General features: G+C 41.8%; 1 protein-coding gene across 1 annotated transcript in view; it reads right to left on the bottom strand.

Annotated features, from left to right (window-relative positions):
* Positions 1-24,269, bottom strand: part of TMEM135 (transmembrane protein 135) — a 455,209-nt gene that overhangs the window by 114,955 nt on the left and 315,985 nt on the right. The window contains exon 6 of the mRNA XM_056561396.1: positions 23,542-23,588. Within this exon, the coding sequence (XP_056417371.1) occupies positions 23,542-23,588 (47 nt within the window). The remainder of the gene's footprint in view (positions 1-23,541; positions 23,589-24,269) is intronic.

Raw genomic sequence — 24,269 nt, 5'->3', positions numbered from 1 at the left:
AAGGTCTTCAGTACACAGCACACAATAAATTTGTTTTGACCTTATTACGTTTTCTACTTACTCACAATTTTTTCCTTTTTGATAGGCACTTTTATTTTCAGTTGAAGGGCACTGCTATGGGCACTCCTTGTGCACCGAATTATTCTAATTTATTCTTAGGGTGGTGGGAAGACACTCACGTTTTCTCTGACACTTTTCAAGAATTTAACTCTCACATTTTATTTTGGGGTCGTTATATAGATGATATATTGATTTTTTGGGACAGCACCACACAACTATTTCAATCCTTCGTTCAAGCACTTAACACTAATCATATTAATATGCACTTTACTTCTGAAATTCATGATAAATTTCTTCATTTTCTTGACCTCACTATCACTATTGATTCACTTGGTCACATTCACACTTCTATATATCGTAAACCTACGTCAACCAATAGTTTTCTCAATTGGAAGAGTTATCATCCCGTACCATTGAAGAAAGGCATCCCTATCAGTCAATATCTACGAGCCAAAAGGAATTGCTCTGACCCTCTTAAATTTCAAGAAGAATGTGATCTCCTGTATAGACGCTTCACCAATAGAGGTTACCCTAAGAAAGTTCTTCACAAGGCCTTCGCCAGAGCCAGGGCTACTCCAAGATCTGAATTATTACGTGATCACAAATTGGCTAAAGACAATAGTGGCCAAAAGATCATTAGGTGTATCGGAACTTTTGATCAACACAATCAAAAAATCATGAATATACTTAGGAAATATTGGCCTATATTACAGGTGGATAATGACCTTAGGGAGGTGATCTCTACTCACCCCTCTATAACCTATCGTAGAGGACCCAATATTCAAAATCAAATAGTTAGGAGTTTTTATGCAGAGGAGTCTGCATCCAGTTGGTTGAAATCTTCAATTCAAGGATCACATCCATGTGGACGGTGCAATTTTTGCAAATTTATGCCACGTACAAAAGAATTCTCTAATCCGATTGATAATCGGAAATATCAAATTAGGGACTTCATCACCTGTCAAACGACGGGGGTAGTGTACCTAGCCACTTGCAATTGTCCTAAAATCTATGTAGGAAAGACAGTTCAACAATTGCGTAGGCGTATCTCAAAACATATGAGTACTATTAACACCTACCAAGATACGCCAATTGCTAGGCATATGAGGACTGTACACAATGATGCTCCCTTTGAATTACGTTTCTGTGGCATTACCCAGTGTAAACTAGGTCCGAGACGTGGCAATCTTAACACCAGACTGCTTCAAGAAGAAGCCCGTTGGATTTGGAGATTAAAATCCCAAAGTCCAAATGGACTGAATGAAGGCTTCACCTTTGCAGCCTTCTTGTAGGACAGGAATCACTTATTACAATTGTTACTATATAGAAGAGCCGTTATAAGCCTTTATTAATTATATTTATGATTAACTTCCGTTGATGATATGAATTAATTATGACTACATCTATGCAGAACAGATGAGTAATTGCTCCTCCCTCTATCGATTAATATTTCCTTGTTCTGATCTTATACTTACGTTGCTAGGTTGGCCGTCTTATATTGCCAGATAGTAACTTACTAGTGTTCTCGAATTAACCTATCACTTGCTACGCAGTCGTTGTTCACAATAGTGGTTATATTGTGTATTACAGCCCTATCACAATAGCCATGAGTGAATCATATGCCAAAAATCGGCTAAGTGCCGGCGCATATGTCTGTCGCGCAGCTTCCAGCAGTGCCTGTATATGACTAAGTATTCGCGCACGTTTTTCTGCGCATCCGTACTGCGCATGCGCCCATATCGGAGGTTCGGGAAGCTATTAGTTAGCGCAGGACCGATGGCGCACATACGTATACAGCTTCCGGCACCAATGAGGAGTTCAGAAGCTTGATTGTTCTCAGCTGGTTGGTCAAGGATGCTGTCAATCAAACGAATATAGCAAGATGCATCCTGGTCTAAAAATTCATTGGCCAGGAAGCGGTCAATCATGAGTCTGCATATGATTGTAACCAATGAGATGTCATGTTAATACAGGAAGTGACATGTTCTAATGACGTTAGAGACAGGAGGTTATTTAAACCCCTGCAAGGCTTGTTTGCACGCCATTTGCCTCTTAGCCCTTGATAAAGCCACAGCCTGTGGCGAAACGTCGGGCGGGCGGGCAATGTGTTAGATTTTTAATTGTCTCACACTATAGACTGTGGACTGCAGCCACAGTCTAATTTTTCAATTCACTTCTATAGCATGCAGTGTCATGCCAATCAATGCACCATGGATCAATATGTGTGAGGTTATTTTAATCTCGGCTCATTAAACGTTAAGTTTTAAATTGGGTGGGAAATTTAGGGTCTTAGTGACCGCTTAGCGGTCAAATGTTAATAATCACTGACCTATGGAGACCACTGACCTATGGAATGTCTGGAGGTCCACAGTTTGGAGACCACTGACCTATGGAACATCTGGAGGTACAGAGTTTGAAGACCACTGACCTATGGAACATCTGGAGGTCTACAGTTTGGAGACCACTGACCTATGGACCATCTGGAGGTACACAGTTTGGAGACCACTGACCTATGGAACAACTGGAGGTCCACAGTTTGGAGACCAATGACCTATGGAACATCTGCAGGTCCACAGTTTCGAGACCACTGACCTATGGAACATCTGGAGATCCACAGTTTGGAGACCACTGACCTATGGAACATCTGGAGGTCCACAGTTTGGAGACCACTGACCTATGGAACATCTGGGGATCCACAGTTTGGAGACCAATGACCTATGGAACATCTGGAGGTCCACAGTATGGAAACCACTGACCTATGGAACATCTGGAGGTCCACAGTTTGGAGACCACTGACCTATGGAACATCTGGAGGTCCACAGTATGGAAACCACTGACCTATGGAACATCTGGAGGTCCACAGTATGGAAACCACTGACCTATGGAACATCTGGAGGTCCACAGTTTGGAGACCACTGACCTATGGAACATCTGGAGGTCCACAGTTTGGAGACCAATGACCTATGGAACATCTGGAGGTCCACAGTATGGAAACCACTGACCTATGGAACATCTGGGGGTCCACAGTTTGGAGACCACTGACCTATGGAACATCTGGGGGTCCACAGTTTGGAGACCACTGACCTATGGAACATCTGGAGGTCCACAGTTTGGAGACCACTGACCTATGGAACATCTGGGGATCCACAGTTTGGAGACCAATGACCTATGGAACATCTGGAGGTCCACAGTATGGAAACCACTGACCTATGGAACATCTGGAGGTCCACAGTTTGGAGACCACTGACCTATGGAACATCTGGAGGTCCACAGTATGGAAACCACTGACCTATGGAACATCTGGAGGTCCACAGTATGGAAACCACTGACCTATGGAACATCTGGAGGTCCACAGTTTGGAGACCACTGACCTATGGAACATCTGGAGGTCCACAGTATGGAAACCACTGACCTATGGAACATCTGGGGGTCCACAGTTTGGAGACCACTGACCTATGGAACATCTGGGGGTCCACAGTTTGGAGACCACTGACCTATGGAACATCTGGAGGTCCACAGTTTGGAGACCACTGACCTATGGAACATCTGGGGATCCACAGTTTGGAGACCAATGACCTATGGAACATCTGGAGGTCCACAGTATGGAAACCACTGACCTATGGAACATCTGGAGGTCCACAGTTTGGAGACCACTGACCTATGGAACATCTGGAGGTCCACAGTATGGAAACCACTGACCTATGGAACATCTGGAGGTCCACAGTATGGAAACCACTGACCTATGGAACATCTGGAGGTCCACAGTTTGGAGACCTAGGCTCTAAGCTGTTTAAATTCCCTAATCTTAACATGGTCTTCTCCCTATAAACAGTAGTTGACACCGGATATATGAATGTTATTCTCCCTTATCCCCTCGGATCATGTAACACACATATTCCTGTACTGGTTTGTGTTTCTCTGACCACCAATTATGATGGTTATAGGAACATTACGTTACCACCACTTATATAATGTTAATCGCTTGTTATGATTTCCATATCAACATCTGTCATCGGGAAATCCTATAATGGATCCTGAATATAACACTTTCTAAAAATTAGGCGCAGACGATAATGAGGCCTCCGCGTTCCCGTTCGCATGCAGATGCCTTCATTTTACCGAATGACATACGCGCCAATGTCTTACACCGATGAACGTTGTTCATGTAATTGGTAATGAAGAACAGGTATCAATAAGATCTGTCAGCTGCTGCGCAAATGTGTTCTATATAATCAAGGGAAACAAGAGCTGAAATATAAAGCGTGTTATGGGACTGCAGAGGAGAGAAGGAGGGTTTGGGAACAAGCAATGCTGCAGTGTAAAGTACGGCGGGGAGCTGGATCACACATCAGGCAGATTTGCAGACGACTTCAGATTCCCGGCAATGGGCGACATATTAAAAAACCTGTGTAATATAAAGTGTACCTGTCATATCACAGAAATAATATTGCTTGTATACGTCATGCAGATTCTTTACATGTAGTTTTATGTGTCTATCTTCTGTATTTGGCTCACAAATCCCTCTGTTCTGCTGCTCACTCTGCTTCACACTCTGACACTCACTTTGATTTCATATCCTATCTATCTCATATCTATCTATCTCATATCTATCTATCTCATATCCTATCAATCTATCTATCTCATATCTATCTATCTATCTATCTCATATCTATCTATCTCATATCTATCTATCTCATATCTATCTATCTCATATCCTATCAATCTATCTATCTCATATCTATCTACGGTATCTATCTATCTCATATCTATCTATCTCTCTCATATCTATTTACGGTATCTATCTATCTCATATCTATCTATCTCATATCTATCTATCTCATATCTATCTATCTATCTCATATCTATCTATCTCATATCCTATCAATCTATCTATCTCATATCTATCTATCTCATATCTATCTATCTCATATCTATCTATCTCATATCCTATCAATCTATCTATCTCATATCTATCTATCTATCTATCTATCTATCTCATATCTATCTATCTATCTCATATCTATCTATCTCATATCTATCTATCTCATATCCTATCAATCTATCTATCTCATATCTATCTACGGTATCTATCTATCTCATATCTATCTATCTCATATCTATCTATCTATCTCATATCTATCTATCTCATATCCTATCAATCTATCTATCTCATATCTATCTCATATCTATCTATCTCATATCTATCTATCTATCTCATATCTATCTACAGTATCTATCTATCTCATATCTATCTATCTCATATCTATCTATCTCTCTCATATCTATTTACGGTATCTATCTATCTCATATCTATCTATCTCATATCTATCTATCTATCTATCTATCTCATATCTATCTATCTCTCTATCTCATATCTATCTATCTCATATCTAGACAAAGAATCTATCTATCTCATATCCTATCAATCTATCTATCTCATATCTATCTCTCTCATATCTATTTACGGTATCTATCTATCTCATATCTATCTATCTCATATCTATCTATCTCTCTATCTCATATCTATCTTTCTCATATCTATCTATCTATCTATCTATCTCATATCTATCTATCTATCTCATATCTATCTATCTCATATCTATGTATTTATCTGATATCTATCTATCTATCTATCTATCTCATATCTATCTATCTATCTCATATCTATCTATCTCATATCTATGTATTTATCTGATATCTATCTATCTATCTATCTATCTCATATCTATCTATCTCATATCTATCTATCTATCTATCTATCTATCTATCTATTATCTATCTCATTCTATCTATCTATCTATCTATCTATCTATCTATCTATCTCTATCTATCTATCTCATATCTATCTATCTATACATTTTTTGTTGCTTTTTTTACCATCTTACCCCATGTGACACAGAACAGCTTGCGGTGTGATGTGCTGTGAGCCGGGGGCATGTCAGGCCAGCAGATTTCAGATTTTTGTGAGAAAAAATGTAAAGTATGTGAAATGTAATTTCATACGTAACATTAGGATAATGACTTTTGATTTACTGCACAGAACACATGGTTCCCCCCCCACCCCCCACCGCCACCTTTATCAGTCACTGTCAGGAGCGCGGGCGATGACATTCCGGATCAGGTTCCAGACACGCTTCCAATCTCCGCACAAAAACCTCCGAGTTATGAATTGTTCCCTGCATTTCCTGTCATACAATGTAATGTATCTTGGCCCGGCAGAGATTTGACAGAAACATCCTTCCTATCCGTCCACAGTGATTTAAGAACAGAAAAAAAATAAAAAAATCGAGAAAAAAAAAATCGAGAAAATTTTTTTTTTTACAAGTTCAACTAAAGTTTGGCGCAATGTTAAATAAAATATTTTTTTAAATATTATTTTTAGAAATGTGGGGGATGACTTTGTGAGCACACCGAACTGTGGCCCTCCAGATGTTGCAAAACTACAACTCCCAGCATGTCCGGACAGCCATAGGCTGTCCGGGCATGCTGGGAGTTGTAGTTTTGCAACATCTAGAAGACCACAGATTGAAGACTATGGTTCTAGATGATAAGATCTGGAAGAATGAGCCACAATAGGAGACTTGCCCTGAGTTGCAGTACTGGGGTTGGCCACAACTGTATGTACGGCGCTATTTTTTGGTAACCAATACAAGATACCCCCATTGATCAAATATTAATGGGCCCCATTGATCAAATGGTAATGGCCTACCCTAAAGGTGTCCATGGAACATCAGCCAAACCTACCAAATTTTGTATTTTTGTATTTTAACATTACTGTTGCCAGACACCTTGGCAGTCAAGGGGTCTGGCAACACTTTAACCCCTTCTTCTCATGAACCCAGACAAACCTACAGGTTTCTGTACATTAGGGAGGAAAAGATGCCCGCCCCCCCCCCCCCCCCCCCCCCCCCCCAAGTCCTAAATCCAAGAAAAATCGGAGTGGAGCTTCTAAAAGGGGTACTCCGGTGAAAAACTTTTTTTTGTTTTAAATCAACTGGTGCCAGAAAGTTAAACAGATTTGTAAATGACATCTCTGTCCATTTTAGGAACTGCCAGAGTAAAAGGAAATCCCCATAGCAAACATATGCTGCTCTGGACAGTTCCTAAAATGGACAGAGAGGTCAGCAGAGAGCACTGTGCTTGTGATGTCAGCAGAGAGCTCTGTGTTTCAAAAAGAAAAGAATTTCTGCTGTAGTATTCAGTAGTTAATAAGTACAGGAAGGATTAAGATTTTTTAATAGAAGTAATTTACAAATCTGTTTAACTTTCTGGCACCAGTTGATTTAAAAAAAAAAAAAAAGTTTTTCACTGGAGTACCCCTTTAACCCCTTAACGACGCAGGACGTATATTTACGTCCTGCGCCGGCTCCCGCGATATGAAGCGGGATCGCGCCGCAATCCCGCATCATATCGCGTCGGTCCCGGCGCTCATCGACGGCCGGGACCCGCGGCTAATACCACACATTGCCGATCGCGGTGATGTGCGGTATTAACCCTTTAGAAGCGGCGATAATGCTGATCACAGGCGTGTTAATACACGCCAGTGATCAGCATGAGAGATCAGTGTGTGCAGTGTTATAGGTCCCTATGGGAGAGATCAGTGTGTGCAGTGTTATAGGTCCCTATGGGACCTATAACACTGCAAAAAAAATATTTAAAAAAAAAGGTTAATAAAGGTCATTTAACCCCTACCCTAATAAAAGTTTGAATCACCCCCCTTTTCCCATAAAAAAAATAACAGTGTAAAAAAATAAATAAACGTATGTGGTGTCGCCGCGTGCGTAAATGTCCGAACTATAAAAATATATCATTAATTAAACCGCACGGTCAAAGGCGTACGCGCAAAAAAATTCCAAAGTCAAAAAAAGCGCATTTTTGGTCACTTTTTATACCATTAAAAAATGAATAAAAAGTGATCAAAAAGTCAGATCAAAACAAAAATCATACCAATAAAAACTTCAGATCACGGCGCAAAAAATGAGTCCTCATACCGCCCTGTACGTGGAAAAATAAAAAAGTTATAGGGGTCAGAAGATGACATTTTTAAACGTATACATTTTCCTGCATGTAGTTATGATTTTTTCCAGAAGTGCGACAAAATCAAACCTATATAAGTAGGGGATCATTTTAACCGTATGGACCTACAGAATAATGATAAGTTGTCATTTTTACCGAAATATGCACTGCGTAGAAACGGAAGCCCCCAAAAGTTACAAAATGGCATTTTTTCTTCGATTTTGTCGCACAATGATTTTTGTTCCATTTCGCCGTGCATTTTTGGGTAAAATGACTAATGTCACTGCAAAGTAGAATTGGCGACGAAAAAAATAAGCCCTAATATGGATTTTTAGGTGGAAAATTGAAAGGGTTATAATTTTTAAAAGGTAAGGAGGAAAAAACGAAAGAGCAAAAACTGAAAAATCCTGAGTCCTTAAGGGGTTAAACAGATTTGTAAATTACTTCTATAAAAAAAATCTTAATCCTTCCAGTACTTTTTAAGCTGCTGAATACTACAGAGGAAATTCTTTTCTTTTTGGAACACAGAGCTCTCTGCTGACATCTTGAGCACAGTGCTCTCTGCTGACATCTCTGTCCATTTTTTAAGAACTGTCCAGAGTAGGAGAAAATCCCCATAGCAAACATATGCTGCTCTGGACAGTTCCTAAAATGGACAGAGATGTCGGCAGAGAGCACTGTGGTCATGATGTCAGCAGAGAGCGCTGTGTTCCAAAAAGAAAACCATTTCCTCTGTTTTATTCAGCAGCTAATAAGTACTGGAAGGATTAAGATTTTTTTTAATAGAAGTCATTTACAAATCTGTTTAACTTTCTGGCACCAGTTGATAAAAAAAAAAAAAATCGTTAGTAACTATCTGCAACTCCCAAATTTAATTTAAAAAAAAAGTGCTGAAAAAGTCACAACAAAACAAAAATGGTACTGTTAAAAACTACAGATCGGGTCGCAAGAAAGGAGCCCTCATACAGGCCCCGTATAAGGTGACATAAAAAAGTTATAGGGGTCAGAATAAGACATAATTTCCCCTGCATATGTGTATTCTGTGATGTTACGCATATATAATGAATTATGCAAATTAACATGGGCAGTATTTTTTTGCAAGAAAGGTGGCAACCCTAGATAAGACTCATAAGGGAGTTGGGCCCAGTTCACATCATGCGCAGTTTTGATGCATTTTTAAACATCCGTTTTTTAAGATTAATTTGACCAATAATCACAAGGTAGGTGTTATATAAACATTCAGTCTGTGTTCACACGTTGAATTCCGGCTTGTACATGTGGTCCTTCAATTTGATCTTCATCGACTACGCATTACACAGGTCAATGATTGAATAAACGCTTCAGATGCTGCAAAACTACAACTCCCGGCATGCTCAGACAGCCAACGGCGGGGGAGATGGGACTAGCGCCAATCTGCAATGCCTCTCAGCACCACGTCACAGCCAAGTGACTGACATTCCACATTATGGGGGAGATTTATCAAAACTTTGTGCAGAGGAAAAGTTACTTAGTTGCCCATAGCAACCAACCAGATCGCTTCTTTCATTTTTGAAAAGGCCTGCGGAAAATAAAAGAAGCGATCTGATTGGTTGCTATGGGCAACTCAGCAACTTTTCCTCTGCACAAAGTTTTGATAAATCTCCCCCTATACATCCCCCAGCAGCTCCTACTGTGCAGGACGCGCATGCGCTGTAAACAAGAAGTATTGGCGCACAAGCAGATTGCGCAGACTTCCTCGGATTCATTTACGTCCTATACTCCAAAACCATTTCGAAGATTTATCTGGCAGGATAGGGAGCGATGTGTGTGATGACAATCCCCTTACAGAGAAACGTCCCTCTATGGATGACTGCGGCGCTACTACGAAATTACCATTAACACGCCGCGTTCTGTAATGAGCTCGGAATACACAATGTAACTGCGAAGCCATCACACTTTACAACCTACAGTAAACTGAGGCGACCTGTACAATGTCACCAGACACCATTCAGCACGCTGCCCAGAGCAGATGGAAACAAACGAAATCCCCCAGATTAGGAGCAGCCGCTGTCAGGGGTCTGGTAAAAAAAAATCGGAAAAAAATATAGTCTGGAAACAATGAAGTGACTGAAAAACCAGGAACAGAAGGTTATACAACACGGCACCCAAGATTCACACCAAATCACTGCGCCCGGCATCGAACCACAGCCAAATGTGTAAGGAAACAAAAAGTACATTAAAAATACACTATATATGAATAAGATTTATTATGATATGCTAATGTGTGTGAGGTCTCCTGATTACAGTGGGGTGGAGTGTATGTATATATATATATATATATATATATATATATATATATATATATACCCTGCAAATATCACTTATATTCACTTGCGAAAGCCAGCGTGAGGCTGGTGAAACGTCATCTCATATCTATCAATTTATCTATCTATCTAAACTTCACAGAAGAGCAGCACAACCAAAACTGAGGCAATACGTAAATGGTGCAAGCTGTGTCGGAGCCTTGGCAAGGGGATCCCAGCATAGATATATCCAAATAGGCAGCAGCACACACAAGGTATTTTCAAAATGGCGGCGAGAGGCCGCAGAAACGTTGTTCTCTGTACACTGGTATGATGGTGCAATAAATTTTACTACGTTTTTTCACCTACCTCGTGTGTGCTGCTGCCTATTTGGATGTATCTATCTATCTCATATCTATCCATCTATCTCATATCTATCTGTCTATCTCATATCTATCTATCTATCTCATATCTATCTCATATCTATCTATCTATCTCAATGTCAGGCTGCTGCTTCCAAAGCCGGCAGGATATTGTCATGTATAAAAAGAGGCATGGACTCAAGGGACAGGGACATAATACTCCCCCTTTATAAAGCATTGGTACGGCCTCACCTGGAATATGCTGTTCAGTTTTGGTCGCCTGTTCATAAAAGGGACACTGCGGAGTTGGAAAGGGTGCAGAGACGCGCGACTAAACTAATATGGGGCATGGAACATCTTAGCTATGAGGAGCGATTAAAGGAGTTACAATTGTTTAGTCTTGAGAAGAGACGTTTAAGGGGGGATATGATAAACGTATATAAGTATATAAATGGCCCATACAAAAAATATGGAGAAAAACTGTTCCAGGTTAAACCCCCCCAAAGGACGAGGGGGCACTCCCTCCGTCTGGAGAAGAAAAAGTTTAGTCTAAAGGGGCGGCACACCTTCTTTACCGTGAGGACTGTGAATTTATGGAACAGTCTACCTCAGGAACTGGTCACAGCAGGAACAATTAACAGCTTTAAAGCAGGGTTAGATACATTCCTGGAACAAAATAACATTAATGCTTATGCAGAATTATAAAACTACATCCCTTTCCCTTATCCCCTTACATCCTTCCCTTCAATCCCCTGGTTGGACTTGATGGACGTATGTCTTTTTTCAACCATACTAACTATGTAACTATATCTATCTATCTATATATCTATCTATTTATCTCATATCTATCTATCAATCTCATATCTATCTATCTATCTATCTAACTATTTATCTACTTATCTATCTCATATCTATCTATCTATCTATCTATCTGTGGTGTCCCGGTACAGGAGCTAGTCCTGTACCATCCTTAAGTCCCCTCAGGAAGAGTCCTTTAGGTCCATTGGGCTCTCCTGCAGGGCTCCCCCCTTGTTGCCTGATATAAATGCAATGTATATTTGTTATGTGTATTTATTGTTCATATGTATAAAGATGTACAAAAGTGTATAGAATGTTGGTCATGTGAACTACTGTCATGTGATACACACAGAGATCCATGAGCACAGGAACCCCAGGCATGAGCAACCAATGGGCTTTAGTCCAGCCCTCTAGTATATAAGGGGCTGTAGTCTTTAGTTTCGCTCGCTTATCTCCTGGACCAAAAGAAGCATAACGTCCTGTATTCTGCAAATTCCTCTCATCTAGGCCAAAGCCTAAAGAAACGCAGCCACTTCTAAAATGTGAGTTACAATTCTTTCTACAAATCCAGTGACTACTACTCAGCTAAGGAATATATTAGAAGCACAGTGGCCTGCCTAAATATCCTCAGAACTACAAGTCCAAGCAAGCCTCCGAGTTATCCTGTGTCCCGGTTGCCTCTGTGGAAACTGCATTACTGTAAAGACTGTTGCCTGAATATTCCAAGTAAAAGTTCCAGTTATTGTAAAACCCTTGCTGTCGACATTCCTTTATTCATACAGTTTCTGGGCTGGTTGTCGGTGGTTATTATACCGAAAAAAACGCATCCTGGCGTCACAAATACTAAGGGGTTAACAACAGCTTGCCCCCAGGGTTAATACCACCAAACCCTGCTACATATTTCAACACCCTGTGGTCACCACATATCTATTTCATATCTATCTATCTATCTATTTCATATCTATCTATCTCATATCTATCTATCTCATATCTATCTGTCTCATATCTATCTGTATCATATCTATCTCATATCTATCTATCTATCTATCTCATATCTATCTATCTCATATCTATCTGTCTCATATCTATCTGTATCATATCTATATCATATCTATCTCTATATCTCATATCTATCTGTCTCATATCTATCTGTCTCATATCTATCTATCTCATATCTATCTATCTATGTTATATCTATCTATCTCAGGAGCTGCCTTGTGCTAGACAATGTCACAGGCAGGAGAGCAGACATGAAATGAATAGCAGGTGCTGCAACCTCACTGATACTGTGTGATAGCCTGCTGTGTAATGAGATGTTCTGCCAGAGCACTGGGCAGGGAACAGGCAGGAGTGCTGTAGGAGGGGTTCAGTATGAAGATCGGAGGAAAAGCAACCAGTACAACCAGGAACTGCAATTTTAAGACCCCAAAACAAATAAATGTTGGTGTTTTTATAACTGGGGCAGACAGTTAAGTAGTGATATATGCTTCTGCAGCATTTGTATGTATTTTTTTCCTGATGGTGGAGTACCCCTTTAAGAACCAAGTGACCAAATAGAGTGAATTTAATCAACAAACTTTCCATTGAAGAATAACTACGGTGGAGCGGCAGGAAGTCACCACTTTCACCATCATCTCCAGCCCCATTGTCTGGAGATCAATAGCTGAAATAGAATCTGTGAAGCTAAACTGCATTCCCAGCATGAGAGCTGTAATATCAGCCGTGCTCTGTGAGAGCTCGGAGGCGTTTGTGTAATACTCTGCTTTGTTACCAATGGCCATAGAAAGCTTCTCAGGGCAGCTGGGAGACACAGTCATCTCACTATGCCACAGGCTACGTATTCAGGCCTGAGAACAACAAGCTGCTTTCCTCTCACCTATTCTTCGTCTTTCCTAGGATCACAGGACTATGATAAATAGTCACATCAATGGCGGCCGGGGACAAAGAGGGTTTTGTGATTGACAGGAGGAAATCTCACAAAAGGGAGGAGATTCACTGCGTCTTCCTCTGGGGACGGCTTTATTAATGGAGAAAGGGCCTGAAACTTTAGACTTTGATGACATCTCCAATGACTTCCAGATAGGGACTTTACTGCTTCTCCATGTTTCATGCTTAGGTGAGGCTACACCTGAGGGGCGGCCGAGAACAGTGGAACCTTCTTATGGTGTGAACCTGTAATTCCTGTCCTGTACTGTATACACACCGCACTCATCATCCGCCTGCATGTTGTGTAGGATCACATCCACCATCATGAGGGTCACGTCAACACTTCAACAGAGACTTTCTCTCTCAAAAGAACTTTCACCTTTTTCAGGAAATAATCACTGGGGGAAAATTATATATACAAACCATACAAATAACACTGCAAGGAGTTTCCTGGTCGCCAAATATAAGGTCTACAGGAACAAAGACAATAAAGTTAAAAATATTCTTACTTCAGTCATTCCTTATTCTTTACATACCATTGGTCACCATGTCCTATGTATGCAGTATGACGGTGTGTAGGCCATGGTTATGAATGACTGAATTGTTGGCAGTGGTCAGTGTTTGGTCATTAGAGGACATGTCTTCTGCATACAAGGGTTGAAAGTAATAACTAGGACACTATTACTTGTGCTGTTCTAAAAATCAGAGTTGTGATATGTCAGACCTGACAGAGTTCTAAAGGGGAATGATGGTGTGCAACTGGTAGGGGTGAGTTGCTTAGTCCATGGGTGTATCAAGGTCTACTGTTTCCTCGATCTCATCTCAGTATGCAAAGACCAGCAAAACATCTGAGGACAGAAGTGGCTGTGGTCAAAAGTCAAAGCTTGTCACAAATACAACTCCATTATTATACACTGCTCAAAAAAATAAAGGGAACACTAAGATAACACATCCTAGATCTGAATGAATGAACTAACCGTAAGAAATACTTTCGTCTTTACATAGTTGAATGCGCTGACAACAAAATCACACAAAAATTATCAATGGAAATCAAATGTATCAACCCATGGAGGTCTGGATATGGAGTCACACTCAAAATCAAAGTGTAAAACCGCACTACAGGCTGATCCAACTTCATGTAATGTCCTTAAAACAAGTCAAAATGAGGCTCAGTAGTGTGTGTGGCCTCCACGTGCCCGTATGACCTCCCTACAATGCCTGGGCATGCTCCTGATGAGGTGGCGGACACATTGGACAGCAATGTGGCATTGACGGATGGAGCAAGACATGATGTCCCAGATGTGCTCAATTGGATTGAGGTTTGGGGAACGGGCTGGCCAGTCCATAGCATCAATGCCTTCCTCTTGCAGGAACTGCTGTCACATGTGCTCAGTGTGAACCTACTTTCATCTTTGAAGAGCACAGGGCACCAGTGGCGAACTTGCCAATCTGGCGAATCTTGGTGTTCTCTGGTGAATGCCAAACATCCTGCACAGTGTTAGGCTGAAAACACAACCCCCACCTATGGACGCCGGGCCCTCATACCACCCTCATGGAGTCTGCTTCTGACTGTTTGAGTGGACACATGCACATTTGTGGCCTGCTGGAGGTCATTTTGCAGGGATCTGGCAGTGCTCCTCCTGCTCCTCCTTGCACAAAGGATGTAGGTAGCGGTCCTGCTGCTGGGTGGTTGCCCTCCTGTAGCCTCCTCCACGTCTCCTGATGTACTGGCCTGTCTCCTGATAGCGCCTCCATGCTCTGGACACTACACTGACAGACACAGCAAACCTTCTTGCCACAGCTCGCATTGATGTGCCATCCTGGATGAGCTGCACTACCTGAGCCACTTGTGTGGGTTGTAGACTCCGTCTTATGCTACCACTAGAGTGAAAGCACCGCCAGCATTCAAAAGTGACCAAAATTAAATGATCAAAACATCAGCCAGGAAGCATAGGAACAGAGAAGTGGTCTGTGGTCACCACCTGAAGAACCACTCCTTTATTGGGGGTGTCTTGCTAATTGCCTATAATTTCCACCTGTTGTCTGTTCCATTTGCACAACAGCATGTGAAATTGATTGTCAATCAGTGTTGTTCCTGAGTGGACAGTGAGATTTCACAGAAGTGCGATTGACTTGTAGTTACATTGTGTTGTTTAAGTGTTCCCTTTTTTTGAGCAGTGTATATTGGGTGCTGCCAGGATCCGATAGGGATAAATATAATTTCATAGAATATAAAATAATACAAAATAAATACGTAAAACCTGTTTCTGAGCCACACTAGCTCCTTCCTCAGGTACCGACGCTTGACACAAGGGAGAGAAGAGCATTTTGTTGAATTGTAGCAAAAAGAAAAAAAAATACAAATTGATGTCCCCTCAAATTACTGAATACAAGTTACCGTAAGGTTGGACAAAGATTGGCTTTTTGGCTACAATTTGACAAAATGCTCTTCTCTACTGTCAAACGTTGGTTTCTGAGGACGGAGTCAGTGCAACTCAGAAATGCGTTGTAGGTATTTATTTTTTATTTTCTTTAGATTTCATTAAATTATATTTATTAAATGATTATGTCTTTTGCATCAAGCTTTGACTTTCAGCCACAGCTATTTCTGTCGGCTGATGTTTTGCCAGTTTTCAGGCCGGATGAAGCGCTAATGCGTGAAATGACCGGTTATAGCCTCTGAGCGCACCCAGCGTCTCTGCAGCCTCGCACGGTTATGAACTCAAGCTAGGAGCAGCCAGTACCTATCCCGGTGGTGAGTGTGGATAATCTCTTTCTTCCTTTGCCACATATGATTTGCCAGTCTTCGCCTACTAAGATGTGATCGAGGAAACAGCAGACCTCTATACATACATCAACTCAGAACACAGACACCACCTACCAGACATGCAGGGGTGTCAGAAAGAAGTCAACCTATGAAAAAATAGGCGGGGCCTACCTATTTTGTCCAACCCCTGTATATGACGCCTCATCATGCCAGAAAGTAAGTGGTGTAAAAGTGGGAGGTAATTGCTAAGGCTAGTTTATTTGAAGGTTTATTATTCTTGAGATTATTTTGACTTTCAACATGGAGCCAACGTCGTATGACTTACATCAATAACTAAGGGAAAGCTTAAAGGGGTACTCCACCGGAACACATCTTATCCCCTATCGAAAGGATAGAAGATAAGATGTCTGATCACGGGGTGTCCTGCCGCAATCTCCGAGCCGGCAGCGGCCAAATCATGGAGGCTTGGTGCTTCCGTGTTCGTGACGTCACGCCATGCCGCCACGCCTCCTCCCATGGACATGAATAGATGGGGCGTGGCGGCTGTAGTCACCAGTAATCCGGCAAGAAGCAGAGTTTGCTCTGTGCACCAGATGACTGGGGTGTCACAGCGAAGATCGCGGGGTCCCCAGCAGTGGGCCCCCTACGATTAGACATCTTATCCCCTATTCTTTGGATACCATCTTCTGTTGACTCTGCTTGGATTTTTTCTAGGTGGTCCAAGGTGTTGGAAACGAGTGATTCCAACCAACACAAATTTCACAATGAACGATTATTTTAGTCGACTGGTGACTAACCGTAACTGTCGGTCATGTTTGAAAGTCGGCCATGTTTGAAATTTTGTGCTAAAAGTCTGACAAGAGATCTTTCGATAAAGAATGTTCTCAGAATACACCCAGAAGATACCCATGAAGACCAATTGTCCTTCGTCTGGTGTCATTGATCACATATGGCCGGTGTGGACAACAGGTAACTACGAATATGGACTAAAAATGTGGTCTCAAACTGTAGCCCTCCAGATGTTTTAAAACTTCAACTCCCAGCATGCCCGGACAGCCAACGGCTGTCCGGGCATGCTGGGAGTTGAAGTTTTGAAAACTCTGTAGGGCCATAGTTTGAGCCCACTGGACTATAATGTGTACGACTGTTTGTTCATTTAAATGGGCTCTCTCATTAAAACATTTTTTTTGCTATTGCACACCTTATGGTAAATAAAAAAAAAAAAACACGTTCTAATGTACTTTGTTTAAAAAAAATAAAAAATATGAAGTTTATTATGTTTTTTTTTTTTTTTTTTATATATGTTTGCAAAAGCTGCCACTAGGTGTCTCCCTACTTGTCCAGAGCACATTTCCCCCCATCTTTTGCACAGACTTTGGACTCCTGCTGGCCTGGCGGAAGTCCAAAATCAGGACATGTTGGGGGCGGAGGTGCAGCCTTATCCAATCATAGTTCATCTCACACACTGAACTGCTCTGGGCTGTATGTAGCAGAGTGAGGGAGGAAGTTCTCCCCTGTATGGCTTCAGATGATGTCACGCCCCTTCCCAGTCTGGAGTGTTGAGGTGGGGGGGGTGCAGCCTTATCCAATCATAGCTCATCTCACACTGAACTGCTCTGGGCTGTATGCAGCAGAATGAGGGAGGAAGTTCTCCCCTGTATGGCTTCAGATGATGTCACGCCTGCTGGGGAACGCCCCTTCCCAGTCTGTGAATCTGACTGAGCAGAAAATACAGAGAAATATCAAGGTAGAAAACTAAAAATTAATAAAAAAATAAAGGCAGGGGGTGGTTTATCATGATGGGGGCAGTGAACTGGGGGGATTATAAAATTTAACAAGATCATTACAGGTACTCTTTAATGGTCTTTCAGCCATTATCCTACTTCAGCCTAATGTGTATGACGTTAAGTAAAACTTCCAGCCTCAAATGCAAAAGGGCCCGCACCCTACCATGCGTCATTTATAATACCAGTGTCTTGTTATGAGAAAGAGCCCCTCCCCAACGCATCGGGGTCCAGATACCACAGCTTCATTTTTTTTAAATTAAGACTTACCATATTACTCAACATAAGTCAAATCAGATACAAATCACATACCATTTTTAAACCCCAACCACCTCTCCCCTCCCTCGCCCTGGGTCGGAAAAAAATAAGTTTTTTTTCAAATATTGAAACAAATTTTTTCTAGATCTTCCTATTCTATATTTTTCATATTTTTTAACCTTCTCCGTTAAAGCTACCCATTGATCTCTGTTAGGGGTGTTTGGTGCAAACCAGTTAGACAGGATCAAATGTTTACCCAGTACACATAGTTTCACAAGGATATCATTAAATGAGCCTAAGTCAACAAAATTCCCCAAAATTGCCATTCTCATTGACAAATTTATCGGAATCTTAAACTTTTACTCAAGATATTCTAAAATCTTATTTCAAAATGACTTTATCTTACAACAATCCACAGCTTCATTTGCAACCCATATACCTACACCCCATTTGGCCCATATATTTTTAGAGGTTCTCGGCCCCGAAGTCACCTACTGTCCCTTAAAGGGGTTATCCAAGAATAGAAAAACACAGCAAATTTCTTTCAAAAACAGCTCCAAGTCTGTCTCCAGGTTGGGTGTGGTATTACAACTTGGCTCTATTCACTTCAATGGAACTGAGCTGCAGAACCACACCCAACCTGGGGACAGACGGGGAGCTGGTTTTGAAAGAAAGTAGCTCTGTTTTTCTATTCCTGGATAACCCCTTTAAGGGACAGTAGATGACCGCGGGGCCGAGAACCTCTAAAAATATAACCAATTAGTATGTAACTGCATTAGTAGATCTTTAACACACCATAAATGACATTTTCTGGTTCTCCTGTGGGTAGTTAGGTGAGGGAACATCACACGTCCCCAACAGTCATATCAGTCAATGGTTTCTGACGGAATGAGCGGAGATTGAGATAAGACCAACCTTATCTCAATAGGAAACCTAAGCAATGAAGTCGCTGTCACCTCATAATATCAATGCTTCCTGACATTTAACCGTAAGCGGTGACCGTGTCCCTTGATCAGGTCGATGGAGCTTATCGCTATGTTCTGTTTACCAGGCACAAACAGGTCGATTATTTATACAGTCAATGGGGGAGATTTATGAAAACCTGTCCAGAGGAAAAGTTGCTGAGTTGCCCATAGCAACCAATCAGATCGCTTCTTTCATTTTTCAGAGACCTTTTCAAAAACGAAAGAAACAATCTGATTGGTTGCTATGGGCAACTCCGCAAAATTTCCTCTGGACAGGTTTGATAAATCTCCCCCAATGAGTTTCACTTTCAATCTTCAGTTTTAATGGTGGATTCACATGGTCTCCTTTCTGGACAGGACCTAAGCTTCCGATCTTCATTGGCCCATTAATAGTACAGTGACCCCCCCCGACCTACGATGGCCCCGACATACGATCATTTCAACATGCGATGGCCTCTCAGAGCATCAACATACGATGCATTTGTATGTCGGGGCCATCGCATAAACGGCTATCCGGCAGCGCAGACTGCTTCAGCTGCCACCGGATAGCCGTTTACGGTGTCCCGTGTGGTCCGCTGACGATCACTTACCTGTCCTTGGGGCTCCGGCGCGTCCTCTTCGGGATCCCCTCCATCGTCGGCGCTCTCCATCGTCATCATCACGTCGCTGCACGCGCTGTTCCATCATCCAATAGGATCGGCGTGCGTAGCGACCTGATGGCGGCGACAGAGAGCGAGGACGGCGGGGAAGCAGAGGCCTTGCCGGAGCGTCGGGGACACCCCGGGGACGCGGCGACAGCGATGGAAGGCGACATCCAGGGCAGCGGTGACGAGCGGTGACGGTCCGGAGCGGCGGGGACAGGTGAGTACAACTTCCTATGCCAGTGGTCTTCAACCTGCAGACCTCCAGATGTTGCAAAACTACAACTCCCAGCATGCCCGGACAGCCAACGGCTGTCCGGGCATGCTGGGTGTTGTAGTTTTGCAACATCTGGAGGTCCGCAGGTTCTAGACCACTGTCCTATACTTTACATTGCACAGATCCCTCAACATACGATGGTTTCAACAAACGATGGTCCGTTTGGAACGGATTTTCATCGTATGTTGAGGGACCACTGTGTTGCCATTGGGTGGCACAGCACCTCTGTGGTTGGCATTGTTGCCTCCCATTTGGGGTCCTAGGTTTCAATCCAACCAAAGGTGACATCTGCTTAAATTTGGAAGTTCTCCCTGTGTCTTTTTGGGGTTTCCTCCAGTTACTGACGTTTTCACCCACACTCCAAAGACATAGAGATATCTTCACCATAGACAACTCTTTCTCCATGGCACACGCTACACTATCAGCGTCGCACACCACGGAAAGTATGTATAAGAACATAGGGGGAGATTTATCAAGACCTGTCCAGATGAAAAGTTGCTGAGTTGCCCATAGCAACCAATCAGATCGCTTCTTTATATTTTTCAGAGGCCTTTTCAAAAATGAAAGAGGTGATCTGCTTGGTTGCTATGGGCAACAGCACCACTTCCTCTATGCACAATTTGATAAATCTCCCCTAAAATGTTTTTATTTTTAAATTAACCCCTTCATGAGCATATATGTAAAAAATATACTTTGCCCAGACTTATCGGTTGTTGTATGCTCCAGAGGAAGTTGTGTAGTTATTTCCAGTGTCTGAACACGGTGCTCTCTGCTGCCACTTCTGCCCATGTCAGGAACTGTCCAGAGTAGGAGCAAACCCCCATAGTAAAGCTCTCCTGCTACAGACAGTTCCTGACATGGACAGAGGTGTCAGCAGAGAGCAACTATGGTCAGACTGGAATGAACTACACAACTTCCTCTGGAGCATACAGCAGCTGATAAGTACTGGAAGGATTAACATTTTTATAAATTTAGAAATCTGTAGAACTTTCTGGCAACAGTTAATTTGAAAAACAAAATGTTTTCCTCTGAAGTACCCCTTTACAGTCTATCACGGAATGTAAAATCTACAAAATGCAAGTGTCAATACTTCCGGGATGCCGATCAACATTTCCCCAATGCAACTGCACAGTTCCGATCAGCTGAGATGACAGCCAGAGGACCCTTACTGCAGTGGGGCAAAAAAGTATTTAGTCAGCCACCAATTGTGCAGGTTCTCCCACTTAAAAAGATAAGAGGCCTGTAATTTTCATCATAGGTACGGTATACCTCACCTGTATACCAGACATAATGAGAAAAAAAATCTATAAAATCACATTGTCTGAATTTTAAAGTATTTATTTGAAATTATGGTGGAAAATAAGTATTTGGCCAATAACAAACGTTCATCTAAATACTTTGTTATATACCCTTTGTTGGCAATGACAGAGGTCAAAAGTTTTCTGTAAGTCTTCACAAGGTTTTCACACACTGTTGCTGGTATTTTGGCCCATTCCTCCATGCAGATCTTCTCTAGAGCAGTGATGTTTTGGGGCTGTTGCTGGGCAACACTGAATTTCAACTCCCTCCAAAAGTTTTTATGGGGTTGAGATCTGGAGACTGGCTAGGTCACTCCAGGACCTTGAAATGCTTCTTACGAAGCCACTCCTTCATTGCCCGGGCGGTGTGTTTGGGATCATTGTCATGCTGAAAGACCCAGCCCCGTTTCATCTTCAATGCCCTTGCTGATGGAAGAAGGTTTTCACTCAAAATCTCACAATACGTGGCCCCATTCATTCTTTTCTTTACACGGATCAGTCCTCTTGGCCCCTTAGCAGAAAAACAGCCCCAAAGCATGAAATTTCCACCCAACAGTAGGTATGATGTTCTTTGGATGCAACTCAGCATTCTTTCTCCTCCAAACACAACGAGTTGAGTTTTTACCAAAAAGTTCTACTTTGGTTTCATCTGACCATATGACATTCTCCCAGTCCTCTTCTGGATCATCGTAATGCTCTCTAACAAACTTCAGACGGGCCCAGACATGTACTTGCTTAAGCAGGGGGACATGTCTGGCACTGCATCATTTGAGTCCCTGGCGGCGTAGTGTGTTGCTGATGGTAGCCTTTGTTACTTTGGTCCCAGCTCTCTGCAGGTCATTCACTAGGTTCCCCCTCCCCCGTGTGGTTCTGGGAATTTTGCTCACCGTTCTTGTGATCATTTTGACACCACTGGGTGAGATCTTACTTGGAGCCCCAGATCGAGGGAGATTATCAGTGGTTTTGTATGTTTTACATTTTCTAATAATTTCTCCCACAGTTGATTTCTTCACACCAAGCTGCTTGCCTATTGAAGATTCAGTCTTCGCAGCCTGGTGCAGGTCTACAGTTTTGTTTCTGGTGTCCTTTGACAGCCCTCTGGTCTTGGCCATAGTGGAGTTTGGAGTGTGACTGTTTGAGGTTGTGGACAGATGTCTTCTATACTGATAACAAGTTCAAACAGGAGCCATTAATACAGGTAACGAGTGGAGGACAGAGGAGACTCTTAAAGAAGAAGTTACAGGTCTGTGAGAGACAGAAATCTTGCTTGTTTGTTATTGACCAAATACTTATTTTCCACCATAATTTGCAAATAAATTCTTTAAAAATGAGACAATGTGATTTTATGGATTTTTTTCTCATTATGTCTCTCATAGTTGAGGTATACCTATGATGAAACTTACAGGCCTCTCTCAACTTTTTAAGAGGGAGAACTTGCACAATTGGTGGCTGACTAAATACTTTTTTGCCCCACTGTAAGTTCCATGCAGTCGGACTGTCACTACAAGTGTACAGCGCCAATACCACAGATTAATGCTATGCTGTGGAACAGCATTGTTCAGTGTATGCAATCAAATGATTACATGTAACAGTCTCCTAAGGGGACTAAAAAATAGTGCATTAAATGCTTAACATTTTTTTAACTAGTTTTAAATAAGCCCCTCCCCAGATAAAAGTTTAAATGACCCCCACCCCCTATAAGACAAACATTTGTGGTGTCGCCACATGCAGAAATGTCCGAACTATGCAGATTTTTGGACACTTGATATACCAGAAAAATTACAGATCACAGTGCAAAAAATGAGCTTCGTACATCCCCATATACGAAAAGAGAAAATAGTTTGAAGAGGACAATTCTAAGCACATTTATTTTGCTTATGGAGCACCAGTCTTCAAAATGTGGCTCTCCAGCTCTTAGGAAAGTACAACTACACATACTGAGATTACTAATTCTGCAACATTGAGAGAGCGATAGGATGGAGATGGCTGCTATAGCGCCTCTAGTGGTACTGGCCAGGGGATACATTCACTAAATATAAACTAAAATACATTATAACGGAATATGAGTGATATTAATAAACAGGATGAGTGACAGGGTGACACTTACCGGAAAAAGAACATGTAGAGAGCAGCTGTGATGCAAAACAAAAGAACCTACAAAAGGCAAACAAAAAAAGACAGTAAACAAACACAAAATACAAAAGCAACAAGGTAAGGTTCCTCTACATTACAATAATGGCTGGAGTAAACAGTCTAGTATATAATGTATATAGTATTAGTAAGGTATAGTCAGCAGAGGAGAATTCTAGTCACATTAACTTGTTTAAGATTCCAATTCAGATAGCTTGTATTATATATCCTCCAGAGCTGCACTCACTATTCTGCATTACTTATCCTGTACTGATCCTGAGTTATATCCTGTATTATACTCCAGAGCTGTACTCACTATTCTGCTGGTGAGGTCACTGTGTACATACATTACATTACTTATCCTGTACTGATCCTGAGTTATATCCTGTATTATACTCCAGAGCTGTACTCACTATTCTGCTGGTGAGTTCACTGTGTACATACATTACATTACTTATCCTGTACTGATCCTGAGTTATATCCTGTATTATACTCCAGAGCTGTACTCACTATTCTGCTGGTGAGGTCACTGTGTACATACATTACATTACTTATCCTGTACTGATCCTGAGTTATATCCTGTATTATACCCCAGAGCTGTACTCACTATTCTGCTGGTGGAGTCACTGTGTACATACATTACATTACTTATCCTGTACTGATCCTGAGTTATATCCTGTATTATACTGCAGAGCTGTACTCACT

The sequence above is a fragment of the Hyla sarda genome, chromosome 2 (assembly GCF_029499605.1).
Source record: "Hyla sarda isolate aHylSar1 chromosome 2, aHylSar1.hap1, whole genome shotgun sequence".
Classification (NCBI taxonomy): domain Eukaryota; kingdom Metazoa; phylum Chordata; class Amphibia; order Anura; family Hylidae; genus Hyla; species Hyla sarda.
The sequence above is the reverse complement of the archived record's forward strand: the minus strand, read 5'-3'. Positions and strand labels throughout refer to the sequence as shown.